This window comes from Larimichthys crocea, chromosome XXII (assembly GCF_000972845.2).
Source record: "Larimichthys crocea isolate SSNF chromosome XXII, L_crocea_2.0, whole genome shotgun sequence".
NCBI lineage: Eukaryota > Metazoa > Chordata > Actinopteri > Sciaenidae > Larimichthys > Larimichthys crocea.
In genome coordinates, this window is record NC_040032.1 from 9,408,839 (window position 1) to 9,426,129 (window position 17,291).

General features: G+C 43.1%; 1 protein-coding gene across 2 annotated transcripts in view; it reads left to right on the forward strand.

Annotated features, from left to right (window-relative positions):
- Nucleotides 1-17,291, forward strand: part of kirrel3a (kirre like nephrin family adhesion molecule 3a) — a 144,294-nt gene that overhangs the window by 97,492 nt on the left and 29,511 nt on the right. For both annotated transcript variants that reach the window (XM_027273895.1, XM_027273896.1), the window contains exons 3-5: nt 691-840; nt 7,458-7,615; nt 13,614-13,764. In XM_027273895.1, the coding sequence (XP_027129696.1) occupies nt 691-840; nt 7,458-7,615; nt 13,614-13,764 (459 nt within the window). The remainder of the gene's footprint in view (nt 1-690; nt 841-7,457; nt 7,616-13,613; nt 13,765-17,291) is intronic.

Below are 17,291 nucleotides of genomic sequence, written 5' to 3' on the forward strand. Positions count from 1 at the left end.
TCAAAAGCATTCAAAGAAATCAGAGCCTACATGTTACACACAACTTTTGATAACATCTTTTGGATTAGTACATGTTGAAAAACATAATTCTCAGTCCAGATGGACTATGTAGTCCCTCAAGCAGGTTCTGGGTTTCTTGCCAGGTGGATGTGCCCAGAACACCTGCAAAGGGAGGCGCCCAGGAGGATTCATTCTTTCGGGTCACTACCCAAAGCTCATGGCGATAGGTGAGGGTTGGAATGTAGATGGAATGGAGAATCGAGACCTTTGCCTTCCGGTTCAGCTCCCGCTAAACTACAATGTTCTGGTACAACTTCTGCAATACTGCTGACCCCGCACCAACACACACCTCCATTTTACTTGTAAACAAGACCCACGAGATACTTGAACTCCTTCGCTTGGGGCAGCAACTCGCTCCCGACTCGGAGCATAGTCTGAACTAGTACTGGGCTTATATTCATAATTGCTTTTGTACCAACAGACCAAGACAAACCCTAAGTTCTTGTATGTGGAAACTTACTTGGCAATAAACCTGATTCTGATTCATTGAAAGCTTCATTCACTGTTATATTTACGCTCATAAAACTTTGTGCATTAGCTGTGCCGTATAAAAAGACCCAATAACTTGTCTCTGAATTCCTGTGCATGTGTTAACGTGATGGATGAAGAGATGTTCTCGTTGTGTTGCAGGTTACCCTCGATACGACATTGTTGGAGACCACAGCAAAGGAGAGTATCACCTCCTGATCCAGAGAACGGAGATTCAAGATGACGCTTTCTTTGAGTGCCAAGCCATCCAGGCGGCTATCAGATCCCGACCCGCCCGCCTCACCGTGCTCGGTATGTTTACATAAAATCATGGAAAATCTACATTAAATTAGGGGCTGATCACATGACCTTGTCGGCTGGTTTTGAACCCAAGTCTTCTGATCCACAGAAAGCTTTGCAGCAGCTCGTTGGCAGCACAAACACCAATTACCATTATCGATTCAGGACGTCTTATTTAACGCATGATATATTCCAAAGGTATCAGTTCATTATCCAACCACCCTGCCTCAAAACTCACTCATTAGTTACAGTTTTACTCACTGATCTTACGATGGTTACTTAATGGGAGTGTAGTCAAAGCCAAGGGGGAGGAGCTGGGATCCATTAAAATGATTAATTATAGATAAGAAGGGTATCATTTGTTGAGACAAATAATTCAGTCATTAGTCTGACATTTAATCCCAGTCAAATTGGCCTGCTGTGGGAAGTAAAACTGCACATGAAGCTGCTGGCGCCGTTCCAAGTGTGAGGCAACAGAGTTAATACATTTAGTGAAATGTGTTGTATTATACCCGAGAAGATGGGGAATCAATCTGACTGTGCCTTTGAATTTGTTAATGGATAAAATCCATTATTTTAATCAAAATATGAACGTTAGACACAACAAAACTCTGATGAAGAGCTGCACATTTCTGAATAATCGGTAAATGGACTGTGCTTATGAAGTGTGTTTGGAGACACACAGATACAGAAACATGGGAAAAAAACACGACACAAGAGGTGGCGTCTAGTTACGTAGTTCACCCTGAGACACACGGGATGGGCTAAATGGGATGGACTGGGTTTCATATTGCTTGGCTGAGGGTATTTTCAAACGCTGTGTCTCAAATCTCGTACTTCCAGAATTACACTTGTTAGTTTGAGTCCATAAGAGTGTAACACTGTCGCTTTCAGACAGGAGCCGGTGCTGCAGTGAAGACGTTGGTTTTTCCATTCATTCGAACAGGCTAGTCAGTTTTTGCTGCCTCGTGGGCGCACAAAAAAACGCAGTGACCGTGACAGTGAATACCTAAATATACAAATATAGGTTGTACATGTGTTTTATATTTATATTGAGGCTGTCAGATGTTGGTGCTAATACTCTGCCTGGTTGCAGTTCACTACTTGTACTTGAGACAACACAAACCTGAAATTAGTGTGTTCTGCAAGAAAGTACACAGAGTACTACCAACATAGAAGTACTGAGGAAAGTATCCAAACTGAGACTTCTGAAGGTCTCGGTTTCATCTTGGAATGGACCACGTTTTACTCTGCTATGTTTCGGTCTCAGACATTTACAGACAACATGAGTATCTGAGTTAAGACACAGCACCGGTTTTGTATTTGCCAGTTGGTTTCACTGTTGTTTGTGCTAATGACAAAAATAGGAGCCACCACCAGCCTCCACAGTTTAATATTCATAGACCTCAGCCCTGTCCGGCTTTCTGTCTGCAGTCACTGAGTAATATCCACCAACTCCACATAAACCCAGGGAGCAATATCACGGGCTCTGTGCCTCAGTGACTCGCTGCTGGGATGAGAATGACCCACGAGCATGGACCTGTGGCCTCTGACCCTGGTTTTTGTGTGGTAGGGTAATCTATGTGGCCTCCAAGAGAATAAGGGCCTGTTGAATAAAGCATGAGACAGAGCAGGTAGCCGACCCACAGGGGACAACCTTAAAACTAATTAGATCCTGAGAGAGGCTTCCTGTCTCATACATATATGACTGTATATGAAAACACACACAAACAGAGATACAGTAGATATTGGATATACATAATGTACACACACACACACACAACAAATGTTTTCACCACCAACAAGACAGAAAACCTATTGACTGATTTTAAATGTGCTCTCAGAGGCTAAGGTGACCCCAGTGTTATTTATTTTTTTACTTTATTACAACCATTTATATTATTAGTTATCCATTCAGCTTCCTCCTCGGTTTATGAAGCCAATGTGGAAGGGAAGTAAACATGTTTATTTCTGCTGTGAAGTTGGACATTTGAACTTGGGGACTTCTGGAGACTGACTCACTTCTGGAGCCAGCCTCAAGTGGACGGCAAGAGGACACGGAGGTTGCTGCTTGATGCTACTTGCGGTCTCAGCAGTTGGGCGTCTGTTGTTGTGTTGACTTAAGATTCGCAGGGTTCATGTGGCCTCCTCCTCATGTAACTTCACATGTAATTATCTCATCTGTATTCACTGGATGAGAATGACAAATGCGTGCACTCACATCTGTGTGAAACTTTTTATAGTTTAATTCCAGTTGACCCTAGCTCACCCGAGAGTGGAGGATGAAGTAGGCCGAGATGAATAATTAGACGTTACACAAACACACAACCACAAAGAAGCGTCAGTTCCTCCTTGTTTCCTCGGTAAGGTCATCCATATACATTCTCCCATTCAGCTGCCAACACCGCTGGAGCGTGCAGCACATGCTTCAGGCCACCGTTTACACACGATGTTCAAGATGCCAAACCTGCCCACGCAATCACCAATAATAACCCCCCAAGAAAGAAGTGAAGGGCAGGGGCAACAAACACTCTGCGTGTTCTTACTCCCACAGAGAACGGCAGACTGTAAACTAATGAAAGGAGTAAGAAAGCGACATTGTCAGCAGGGCGGTGAAGTGTGTTTGGTTCACTTTCTGTGGGTGCTTTGAATAAATCATGAAGCTTTCTCCTCTACGGTCGGACTGAGTGACAATTCAGCCTCTTTGATGCTGAATCAATGCAAACTTTCCTTAAAGGAACATTGTGCAAGTGCTGCCAGCTGTAGCTGCTGTTAGATCATCTCTGTACCTCTGATGGGGAGCGGAGCCGGTGTTGTGCCAGAACCGGAGCTGGGTAATACATAAGTAAATGTTAACATAACAAAGCCACTCGGATGTGTATTTTGTTAGAGATAACGTTAGAGAGCATCAGGCTTTGTGTTGCATGAAAGCGAGAGCTTGGTGAAATAAAAGGCTGAAAGACAGACGCCGAGCTGGGCTGACTGCTGCTGGACTAGGCAGTGATATTAGCTGCTGCTGGGTCTGCTGTTAGTGACCTTGTGTGTTGTACAACAACAAAAATGTGGGTTGTACTGATGGATCACTGTCAGTCTCCATATGCAGAGGGCCCATGGCAGTCGACACCATCCACGGTATACAAGAGCAGTTGGCAGTAACAGATATGATTGTACACAAAATATCAATAAATAAAAAATCAGTTCATAAATAATCAATTATAGTGACCCAAATTTCTGTTTTTTTCCCCCCTTCATTGTTACGACGACGTCCCCGAGGACAGAATTGAGGTTATTTTTCACTTACTGTAGTGAAAGGAAGGAGGAGGAGGAAATGATACATGAATCACTTCACAGGACTATTTTCTTTAAATCTACTATTTTCTTTGACTTCTGTGACGGAGAGAACAATTTTTCAACAGGACTGAATTGTAGATGTCTCACTTTATTCAGGAAAGGATGTTTGTGCGGAAATAGTGGGTCAACCTACAGCGTGCTCATAGAAATTGAAATATATTATACTGTCTGTTCTTCTGTGGTAAAGACGACGCAGCAGGTGGTATAATAACATAGGTTTATTTTGAATGGTAAGTAAGATTTAGAGACAGCTTATATGTTATTGTTGGTGGAAAATTGTTGTTTATTCTGGAGAGATGTTGCTGTGACTTTATTTGTTTGCATGCCACTGGACAAATTTCATCAAGAATGTTGGAGTAAATCCATGCACGTCCAACTCAAAGGCTCAGGCTGAGCAATACCTCCATCCGACTTTGATATCTTTGGGATTTGTCCCTACAGTTTCTTTAAAGTCGAGTTACTCCCTATGGAGATTGTAGTGATAGAACTGCCACCATTTGACATTGAAACTATAAACTAATGTCAGCGTCTACCTTCCACCCTGGACCGAACCGAACCTTCAGAGCAGCAGTGTCCAGTCTAACAGTGAACACAGCGACAGAACCTCTGAACCAGCAGTGTCCAGTCTAACAGTGAACACAGCAGCCTACCGAGGTGGTTTTCAACGGCATATAAACTCACTGAATAAAGTTCTAAAGTTGTGCTTTTGTACATAAATCAATGAGGCCCTCACAATCACTCATGGACTGGATTAAACAGGTAGCTCCAGCGGCGTGGGAAGAGAGAAAGTGTTTCATATATAGACAGACAGACAGGTTGATACTGTATGCACATTGTACTGTAGATATAAATAAATCTGCTGCTGAAGTTTTGCAGAGAAAAAAGGTGAAGAAGGTTAAATTACTTTTCGAGAACTTAAACGTTTGTGTCAGAGACAACAAACAGGAATGTGCTCATTGTTAGTCTGTCCATATCGGCATGAAAACTTTGTGTCTCTCAGCATCAGAGATGAGGCTGTCGAATGCATCGCCTGCAATGACAAGAGCCTCGTCTTCAATGCTGCAGCAAAACAAAAATTTTTGCTGCAAAATGCTTCAGAGGCTCGCTGACTCTTCATGCCAAGCAGAAACTGAAAATATCATACACAAAGTCGAAGCCTTCAATACTTCAGTAGAAGAGGTGGAAACTGTTTTTTCAAGGATCATGAAAATAACAGGTTGTGTGACCCGTCTGCAACTCAAACCTCATTCAGCCTTTGAGCAGATCTGAAGACTGGCTGTTTTTAATCACCATGAAGGGTCTACTTTTTGTCTGATCTGAGTGTTTTATTTTGAAAAATTGACTGGATTCTCTATGTTGTTTCTGTGTCCAACTTCCTGTCAGCTCAATCTGTGAGAAAAAACGTAAAAAAATAAGTACTTACAACACATGATTGCAAATAAACAGGTCGGCGTTATGAGATAATATGTAACAAACTGAATCTGCCGTCAGCAGGCAACAGAACTGGGCTAAGCAGCCAGTCCGGACCGGGCTCGGGCCCAGCCTCTGAGACCAACAGGGGATAACGTCACACCGCGGAGGTGATTTATGGAAAAGATTGCTGTATTCACTGCTGGTCTGGAGGATGTGTTCGGTCCACATGCATTAGACAGTGACACTTCATGGAGACTTTGAAGGCAGATCTCTGTTGAACTGGTGCTCTCCCTCTTTTTGTTGTCAGCGATTGGGATGTGCCATCTGCATGTTCCCTTTGATTCGGGCTTGCCCCAGATCTACTATCTAATGAGCCCGAGAGCTCGATCAATAATTCACTCCAGTTTGAATAAAATCCAGGCTGATCAGATCCAGTTTCATACGAGAACAAAACCAGGGTCTTTGAGGAGCGTTCGTCATTAGCTTCACCCTGCCTGTTGAAGTCCTGTTTGGATTGGATGTTGGAGTATTCACAGATTTTGTGACAGGAGTGCTCACAAAGTGTCAAAGGTGGATGGTTCAGAGCACACTCACTTTAAAATGTAATTACACAAGAGCTGCTGCTCTTATTTTATAGATTTTTTAAAAGTTTTACTGCTTCGAAGATTTGTTTCTTTTTGTAAAATTTCTGCCACAGTTTCACTAAATACTGTGCATGAAAATTAAACACAGCCTTCAGTTAAAGCAACATTCAGACCTGACACAGGCTGGACAAATGTCAGAGCCTCTGTCCTATAGATAGTTATAGTCCACTGCAACGGATGCTGGTCACGAACTGAACCTTCTTATTCCACCTACACAAAAATGATGTTTTGGCAGTGACCACGGTGTCTGCAGTAGATAATAACACACAATATATTCACATCTGTTACCACAGTATAGTATAAAATGAACCACAGCTGTCTCAACCCATCGGATCCAATCGAACCAAATTAAACTTCTTCATGTCGCTAATTTGCAGCGTAAACTGTGAGTCAGATACAGACAAAGAGAAGAGAAGTTCACGAAATGAAATGAACAAATCCAGAACACAACAGAACAACATTAGTCCATGAACTCCACCTGGAGCTCAGTTTGAGAGATGTTTGCTGGGTCACTGTGGAGGTTTTATCTCTGAAAGTCAAACCTGGCTCGACTTTTCCGGCACAGGTTGTTTTATTTTTTGTTGACCTGCAGCACCTCGAGTACACTCTCGCTTTGGAAACCCTAAAACCATCAAGTCTTCACACTTCAGCGCAAAAGTGCTAAGACCAACAAGCTGGAAACATTTCGAACTTTTTGATTTCAGTTTTAGGTAGATGCAATGAACAGTTGTGAACGCTAGATTAGCCTGAAAACCCTGTTTTCCTGTTGGTGAGAAGTCGAGTGTTTTGTTATTTTTGTGGTTTTGGTCCTGTAGATTTGAATTTGAGGGAAAGTTACTCCACAAACCAATGAAGCTTTTAGTTTCAAAGGCATTGAAGCAAAACTCTGTCTCCTGGATTCATTGGTTCTGGTTCTGGTTGGTCTGACTAAGCGAATTGTTTTTTGGTTTTCAGTCGTCGCTCGACAAATTTATGATGCTACAGAATAAGTTATTACTGCACACCCACTGCAACCTCGGTTTAAATATATGTCTAGACAGGATTTAGACTTTCTCCAGAAATAATGCAACAAGATCAAAATCCAGCTGCCAGAACTGTGCGTCCTTGGCAGAGGTGGTGTAAGCCTCTAATTTCTAATTCTAATTTTTGCATTTACTGTGTATTTCCTTTGAAGAAATCATGAAGTAAACCAGCTTCTAACATCTAACTGTCCCTCCACAGTTGCACCCGATGATCCGGTGATAGTCGGAGCTCCGGTGGTGAGCCTGCGAGCCGGTGACCACCTCAACCTGACGTGCCACGCAGACAACGCCAAACCTGCTGCGTCCGTCATCTGGATCCGCAACGGCATCGTCCTCAGCGGAGCTATGTACTCCAAGGTATGAGAGTTTGGACGCTTTGTGGAGCTGAACAGCTCTTTGTCAGCCGCTGTGCCGTGAAGGTCAGCTGGCAGATTTATGATTTTTATTAGTTTTATTTGTTGCTGCTGGGCTGAACTGAAAGTGTCTGTGGATCTACAAAACTAACGTTCACAAAGCTTTTTAATCTTACCAAACACAGTCTGTTCAACATGTGTACAAACTGGAATATTAAACTGATGCGCTGTGAGGTGCTAGAGGATGTGCCTGACCTTTGATCAACAGAGTTTGCTCTTAAATCTGAACTGAGGAACAACCAAGAATGAACCATCCGAGGACCTGAGGGAGTAAGAAGAGACAATGGGCGTTAAAAGTTCAGCTAAGTAAGTTGAGGCGTTAGAAGTAATCAATAAAACCTTAAAATCAACAATAACCAGTATAAAGAAGCAAAATAGGTGTGATGTGATCAGTTAGTGGTTCAGTACTTTGCTCAAGGGCAGCAGAATGTATCCACCAGATGGACTCCTTGACTTCAACGCCGATTAAATCACTCAACGTATTTCTAAACTTGATTTCTGGGTACTTATGTTTTTGTGACAATCATGTCAAATTCAAGCATTTGAAAGGCCAAGCTGAGTTTTTGCTCCATATTTTGGTCCATGCTGGACTTGAACATCATCCTCCGGATCCCAAACCAAATCCCTACAGGCTGAGATACTCAGACGCCGCCAAATTACATTTTGAATGACAATTTCCTGATTTTTTTTGTTTCTCATCTGATAAAAGCAGAATTCATGTTTATCTAAGCTGAGTTTTTTGATTGAAAGGAACATGGTGGGCCGAGCAAAAATAAAAAGAATCAGCTCATGTTGTTTGTTGATTGAGGAGGAAAAAAAAAAGATCTGCAGCAACATTCGCCGACTCACACACAGTCTGGTTGTGTGCCTGTTTCAAGGACAGCTTCCACTGTGTTGCTCACACTGCTAAGTGGGTGACATGCTGCCAGCAGCCGTCTTTAAAAACCTCTGACGGAGGTTAAAAGTCGGCTCCAGCCCTGCTCTGCAGGAGTTGGTGGCGTCCTGCTTATGGGCACTTTGGCAGGAGCAGCTGTGATCCAGCATCGGTCTTTCCACTGAAGTCTACCTTAAGTGAGCGCTCGGCCACCCTGCTGTTCCATGCTGACACTGGAGTTATAACCAGCCTTGAAAAATGGGTGGTGTACCCCGTGTTGTCATGTCAGATGAATTAGATGTTGACTTCAGAGTGCTGCACCTGAAATAGTGATGACACCAGCCATGCACAGAAATTATCCTCCCTCTGTAGTGAGTCTATTGACTCCTCGCCCGAGCATCTGTCTGTGTGTTTACCTCAAAAGGTCTTGTCAAGACATCTAATCAATAAATACAGCCGTCGATTTAAAGCATTTGTCTCGTCCACATGATCCTCCTGCACACGGCAGTGTTACAACATTAAATGTAATGTGTGTTACAAATATCTTAACGAGGCCGCTCGTTTGTTAAATAACTTCTACGTGCTTTTGGAAAGGTTCCTCTCGTTGCCTTTTTGCCTGACCCTGTCCTCCAAATCATAACAGCCTCCATCTAATTATGTCCACCCGCTCTCGCCACACATGCATCTAATTGGCAATTAAATGATTTAATTTTCAGTTTAAAGTGATTTAATTTGTCACTAATGAGCCGGCGTGCTGTTCAAACTGAAGGAAGCGGATTTTAAGCTTCGCTTCCGTCGATGCATTTGGCAACAACAACGTTGATGAACTGCTGCTACCCAACACCAAAGAGTTATTTCAGATACTTCTGTTACTACACTTCTATGTAGTACTCTGTGTACTTCATGGTGTGGTGCGCCAATTTCAGCAGGACAGTGTCGTTTCAAATTAAGGACGGCTGTTGTGAACTTACCGGAAATGACGATTGCAACACTACACTGGTTCTTCTTCGCCAAATTGCAACCGGGCGGAGCATTCGCAAGTTGTTTTAAGTTAAGTTTTATTTAACGGATAGCATAGAGCATAGAGACACTTCGGGACGCATCTGAAACGGACCACGGCGGAGCCGGTGCGGTTCGATACATTGACTAGAATGGCTGCGTATTACTGATGACTAATGACGCAACGCTCACGCAACGTGCCGCGGAGGGGCCAGGCGGAGTTTGGGCGTTAGTCCTCAATTTTGATGTGTTGCAGGAAGCAACTTTGACAAGAACCAAACTGTGACTGGTTAGACAACTGGGTCAGAACATCTCCAGAACTGCAGCTCTTGTGCGGTGTTCCCGGTCTGCAGTGGTCCAAGGACCAGCGACAGGGTCATGTGGGGAGCGAAGGCTGGCCCATGTGGTCCGAACCAACAGACTGCTGAAAAAGTTCATGCTGGTTCTGGTGGAAAGAAGGATGCATTATGTGAAGAAGGCGAGTCGGCTTTGTGATGTTCTGCTTTCATGGAAGCAGCAGTGGCCTCTTTCAGCAGGGTACTGCGCGATGACACAAAGCAAACATGGTTCAAGAATTGTTTGAGGAACACAACAACCAGTTCAGTACCTTTAACTTTCACCTTGTGCCCGTTTGTCGTCCTGTTTGCTGCTTTTTTAAGCTACAGGGTCAAGAATTTATTTGCATTTACGATGTGATTGCAGCAGGTTTTTATGCTTCGGTATGAAACATAAAGGCACTTTGTTGTCGTGTGTATGTTTGTGACATCGACGTTGTTGTCACTATGCCAACGTTTTGTGCATCAACTTGTGCAAGAATCTCTCAGTCCTCCCACTCACATCCAGACCATTCATTTTTTATGTACACAGCTCTGAATGCACATTGTTCGCTGGCAGCTGTGGCCATGCTCCACTCGACACACTTCATTGTTGTGAGATTCGACTGTTTTCTGATTCGAACTTGACGCGTTGAGGATGTTTTAATTGACACTTGATGTGGCTGCGTGTCTTTTTTACCCTCAGCCACCGTGTCTGTCCTCCCAGAATGCAAACAGGTTTGTTTTTTAACAATGCAGTTTTCTCTTCAATGGTGGATTTCACTGTAACGTATGTTGTCTTTGACCTGTAGGAATGGACGCAGTGTTATGTATGTTCATTTATTGACCCGAGGAGACTGAACAATGAGCGAGGACAGAAAATAAACAGCTAACAACTTTGCAAACATTCCTGAACAAAAACTTTATCATGAGGCGTGATGGCCAACATGATTTAAACCTTTTTAAAAGGAGCTGATAACAACAAACTGGTGAAAAATGACCTCCTGGACGTCGTGGGTAGAGAAGATAACAGTTTTCTTTCAGGGGAGTGGCGATGTCATTTGTCTTTGTTTCTACTCTCTCCTCGCTATCTGTGGTTAAACACCTCAGGAATGTGTGTTTACTAATACACCATTCTTCTTTTTACACTTAATAAAACTGCATCGCTCTCCGAGCCGCTCCCCTCGCACTGTATTCAATAAAACAGCAGCCGCTAACTGAGGGTTATGATTCATGGTATGAAACTGTTTAGTTACAAGAAGGAAGACGTTGTATTAATCATCGAATAGGAATATTAAACTTATGGGTCGCACTTTGTTTGAATAGTTTAGTGTTGCCAACATTTCAGATTATCACATATCAACATACCAAGGTGATTTCTGCCGAAACCAAACCAAGCAGAGTGTTTGCTTCCTCATTATTTCCTGTAAAAATAGTCAGATACGGAGGGACTAGTCATGAATATTGATTAACAGCAGCCAGAGTGCACATTACAACCCAACGCTGTGCACTGTATCCAGCACCATAAGCCAGTGAGTGAACACGTCCAGTTCCAGACTCTGAAACCATCCATCAGATTAAAAAGGCAGGGATGACGATGGTGGAGATATTTTCTGACCATAGTTGAATACTGAACAGATGCTCTGCGTCCTTCTGTGCTGTCTTTATCAAAGACATCTATCATGTCTTTTAAAAATCAAGACTTACCCTCTGACAGTGTAAAGAATGGACACATGAAGTCCCTCACAGGTTTCAGAAGAGCCGTTGTGAAGCAGCAAAGACGATCCACGCTCTTAATCCTGCATAACTTTAAGCCTTAATATAATGTGAACAGGTGAGTTGTATATAAATTTACCCTCAGTACAGTTGTCATGAACGGGGAAATTAGCTACAGAGACCAAAACTGTTTTTTGTACCAGGCTGTAAACATGTTTATTTCTGCTGTGAAGTTGGACATTTGGACATGGGGACTTATGGAGACTGACTCACTTCTGGAGCCAGCCTCAAGTGGACGTTAGAGGAACTGCAGCCACGTGTTTCTTTCTTTATATTAATATAGCTCGATCTGATATGGAAGTGTAAATTTCAGAGTGTGTGTGTTGGCGTGTGTTCAGACGTCATCAGGGTCTGTGATGGGGTTCAAGATTAATAGTGCCTATATCATAAAATAATAACCACTAACAATGATAAAGATTTGATGTCTCAGCTGGTAAAATGTGTTTTCTGCTAATTAAATATGTCCTTAATGTCGTCGGACGTCGCGCTGGTTTCTGTGCGATGACTTCCCGATGACGGTGGCGTCGTCTGTGAACCTCCACGTCTGGGATTACAGTTAGATTGACACGGCCTCTCTCATTAATATTACATACACAAGTCATTTTGCATAAGTCCGTTCGACAGTGTGTGAGCACTGTGAGGTTTATCCAGATGATGAAGCTCGTCCTGAGTGCCTCGGAGTGTTTCATGTAACTTAATGTATGCATGCATGTATGCATTTATGTATTTGCTCTGACTGTTCAAATACACTGTGTGAGATTTACAGAGCATTAGATATTTGGCACTGAAATTACATCTATGCAGGGGAACAGATTAATAATTCAAGTGCTCTCCTCATGTCACTCATTTTCCATATGTAAATGAATTCTCAGCAGGACTGTATGACTTCAGCGTGTAACCCCAGCTGTTGATCATTTCGGCGCATGCTGAATAAGATTTGTGACCAACTTTTGCGAGTGTTGTCGCTGTAAACAGGAGGTCTTTCAATTATCGACTGCTTCTGCAGCTGTATGATGACGAACAGCCAGAGCTGCTCTCCTCTTTGATGGTCGGTAAATTATTAATAACACCGACCCGGTGCAGAGAGGAGAGCGGTGATTTATTGTACTTCAAACAGTTCAATAGATTTTGATACATTTTTGTGTTTTATATTATTTAATATGTAGAGAAAGGCACGAGGAGGTGGAAGTCATATTATGAGTAAGTGTGAGACAAGTGGAAGAATTAAACGCTTTAAAGTCCTCCTGAAGGCAAACCTCCGTCCTCCAGTGTCTGTCCAACACCGTCTCACACAAAGTGTTTTCAGTTTTCTTCATGGTATTTTACAGTTTGCCATTACTGTGGTTCCTGATGGAAAGATTAATTAATAGTGCTGCTGTGTTCCCTGTTAGACTGCTCACTGCTGGTCTGCAGGTTGTGTTCGGTTCTGGTTCTGATTATGTTAACTGCAATGCATGGGTCAAGGGCACATGGCAGTCACTGTTTGAACAGGTCCCTGTTTTTCCAGAGCAGGCAGGGTTCTTTACGTTTCATGGGGAAAATTGTTTAAACATATAACAGCGTAGCCTTTGTGTATTAAAAGCGCTGCTTGGCTTACGTGGCCTTGAGAGAGCTCACGAAACGGGAACCTGTGAAGTGAAATAAACGTGTTCAAAGCACTCATTGGTCAAATAAGCATGTTTGCAAAGACCTCCTTCAGCATTAGCTGTTTGTAGTGTGTGTTGTTGCATATGCAGAGATCCTCCTGAGAGTGAATCCAGCTCTTTAAAGGATGCCACAATACCCACTCCAATAAAAACGCACAAGATTTCAATGGGCTTTAAATAAATAAAATAAATGCAGTTACGTGTCTCCATGAACTGAAGGTCAAACAGACCATTACGGAAGTTCTCTGTGTTTATTTCCATGATGCTCTTTCGTGAATAATACTGGAACGCTTTGAAACACTTCTCCTTCTCCCTTTGTCCTTGATTCCTCAGACCTTGTTGCGGGACGGTAAGAGGGAGAGCACAGTCAGCACGCTGTACCTGCCTCCGTCCAACATCGAGTCAGGTCAGCAGATCACCTGTCGAGCTTCAAACAAAGCGGCGCCCAATGGAAAAGACGTTACCGTCACGATCGACATTCAGCGTGAGTAAAAATCTCTTCAAGTCGTTCAATTATTCGCAAAGGATGAGACGTATTTTCATCTTACGTACATTTTCAGACTGTGTTTTAAAAAGAAGAAGTACCTCGTTTGTGTTCGAACAGTTCAGGGAGTGCAGAGAAAATGTTAATATGAAAGCTGAATATTTCACTAGATAAAAACATGTTGTGAATTTTGGAAATGTTTCTCCATTAGAATGGAAATAAAGCCAAAAAATGTTTATGCCCCAAAATATAAAACCTTTTTGATTTCATATTTTATTTAAGTTGGTAATCGTTGCATAATCAACATTACATTCGTCATTATTGGCACTTCTGACCGCATCACTGTGCTAATATTGACGTTAAAGCACATTCTGAGAATTGAGAAGCTATGGACTTGGTATTGGACGCTCCTGGAGCTCCGTCAAAGCTTTTTAAACATGACTAATAAAGCAGAAAATGCTATTCAGAGATCCATTCCTCTTGACGGATCTGTTCCTCCTCTATCTTTTCTCTTTTACGCTTCAGTTTAGCCATTTCAAACAGAGTGGAATTCACAGGGCACAGCTCGGAGAGGCTGTAAGAAAGGCCTTTAATCCCTTTGTCCTGCGAGAACACGGCTGCACTATTTTCAAGTCAAGTCAAAAAGAGATGAAAAACAAATGTTTGATACTCCCCGTCCACTTGTGTGTTTGTGCGGCCTTGAACTCCAGCTGCAGAGCTCTCTGGCATCAACTGACAGCGCTCCAACACCCAGAGTCACTGAATCCTGTATGTGATGCGCCTGTATCTCCAGGAAAAACAACCACAGGGCGCTCGGAGTGACACCACCATTACTTTTTCCTACACCCGTCTAAATCACGTCCGACGCAGTGTTCGAGCCGAGCGTTCATCGTGCAATTTTTTCCGTTTAACGTGCACGCATCGCAAAAGACAAATTCAGCAAATTTGGAGTTAGCAGCGATGAGCTTATGAGCTCCGCTGTTTGGTGGTTGAGGTTAGGAGAGGACAGGTGCTGGATGAATAAGTGATGATGGTGCTGTCAAGGTGGAGAGGCTGCAGAGGCTCCTGGGGGTCTCAGAAAGCACAGCACCTCACCACTGGGTGCAGCCAATGATAACCACCGGCTCTTAATATTGATGCGAGGCAGCTGCTGCTGTCTCAGAGAGGCACTCTGCAGCTTAAAACTCTGGATGAGCACGTTCAGGAAAGGTTGGTGTGGAGTTCTGGGCCCCAGGCAGGAACGACGACCACTGGTTACCTGCACTATAACTGGGAATCAGCATATTCATCCTTACAGCCAATGTGTTGTTGACATTGATATTTCTGCTCCAGTCCAGACATGCTGAGGAAAACACAATGTAGCAGCTCATGCCAGTTTCTCTGCTGCTGCTGACACAAACACAAAAAACTCCAGCTCAATGATCAGCTTCAACCTTTGGAAAAAAACCATAAAGTTACACAAAAAGATTGACACATAGAAAAGGATGTAAAGAATACTAGAATATTTTACCCAAGAGAAAGTAAAAGTACCCTTAAAAACAGAAAAATACTTTCTCTTTATTCTGACACCAAATATGTTTGAGCACTAAAACTGTTGTAAATACATATTTCCTTTAAAATAAACAACAGTAGTACAGCTACAAGAGAAATAAATGGCCAATTTATATGTGGGGAAGTCAAATCCGGTCAGTCTTCCCTGCCGACTCTTCGGCAAACACTCCCCGTGGGCAGTGAGAGCCGGTGAAGTCCACATTGTTATAACGACACTAATGTGGTGGTAGGATCCTCCCGGGTACCCTGATACTTGCAAACACAGTTTAACAAGCACGATTAGAAACTTTATGCTTAGACCACATGTTCCTTTTTTACAGCGTGTTAAAGTGTGATTAGATTTCAGAGCTCTTAGCTGCATATATTTGCATAAATGAGAGATTTTCTTGAAAACTACTTTAACGACTTTTCCCAATGTTGCTGCAGTGCTCTGAAAACTGAAATATGTAATCAACAAACAGCTTTAACTCCAAACTGCTATATTTTCTTTATAAGAACAAACAACAGTACAGCTACATGAGAGAAAATCAACATATTTATATGTCAAAGGGTCCCCCCTGCCGACTCTTTGGCGAACACTCCCAGGCAGATAAATCCTTCTGTCTGTTGATGGAGATGATGAATGTCTTCGTCTCTTTCCTGCCAAAATAAAACCACAGATATCAACTTATAATCCACGATACAAAGATTTATTCGACATGTTTTGATTCACTGGGAATGATTTTAAGATGCTGAACGCTGTGGAGTGCTCTGGGGTCTAGAGGGTTAACTCTCCGTCAGAAATACGTTTGTTTCTGAGCTTTCTTTAGCTGGGTGTAGATGCGTGATGACCATGACAGGCTCTCTGTGATGCCGATTCCCAGGGACTGAAAATCTGCTCCACCTCAGCTCAACTGATGCAGACAGGGTTGTGTGTCTCTGCCTCCCCTTTTTTCTAAAATCAACAATCAGCTGCTTGTTTTTTTTTGACAGTGTGTCATGGTTTAGTATCAGGACAGACAGGTAAGGTGAAAACACATTTTACTAAGAATACAGGCAGGAATAGAGGAAGATGTAGGTGATGCTGAAGCTCGGCAGAGGGAAAGCCGGGCGTGAAAGCTGGCTGACGGGCTTGGTGGATGGTGAGATGGGCAGGCGGCGGAGAAAACAAGAGGAAGACTCATTGTTTGAAACCCGGCCGATCATCTGCCAACTTCACAACATGTCGAGGACTGTAGTCATGGGTCATGGCTCCAGTGTCGAGCACTTGAGTTGAGGACGTCCGCCCATGAGAGCTGTCTGCGGGTCAGGTTGTGACGAAGTCCAGCTCAAACACAGAGTTTCAGGGTCAGGGGGGGCGAACGTGTTGAACCCTGAGCTGAACTAACAAACGACGTCCTGATGAGGGTCTTGTTATTTTCAAGGTGTGTGAAGACAAAGAGGAGAACCACAGGACGGACACATTTCATCGTACTGCTGACCTTGTGTTAACCTACACCCGAGCAATAAACCTGAGAATGAAATCTCTCATGAAGGCGTTCTGTCCTCGAGGGGATTAAATGTGGTTTTGTTGAGTGTTAAATTTATAAATGATGGAAAGTTCCTTTTCCTTCTTTGTTGCCGTTGCACTGAAATCCTAAATATTAACTCACACTACTGTACTCGGTGACAAAAACATTTGTGTAGCGGCGCCTTTACGGTTATAAAACCGTGATGTGTTTGGAGCTATAACATGTTTTATCATGTGTCCTCATACAAACAAGTCGACAGACAAACTGCTGCTGGGCAGAGTAACTCCGCGGAGCACCTCAGGAGTCCTCAAGGTGCCTCAATAACCAGCGCCAGTAAACAGACTCCACTTATATAACGCTTTTCTAGTCTTCTGACCACTCAGGGCTCTTTAAAACCACGAAGGAACCAATCACATTGACACGCCGATCGCCTTCGGGAGCAATTTAGGGTTCAGTATGTTGCCGAAGGTCACTTGGACCAAGCTT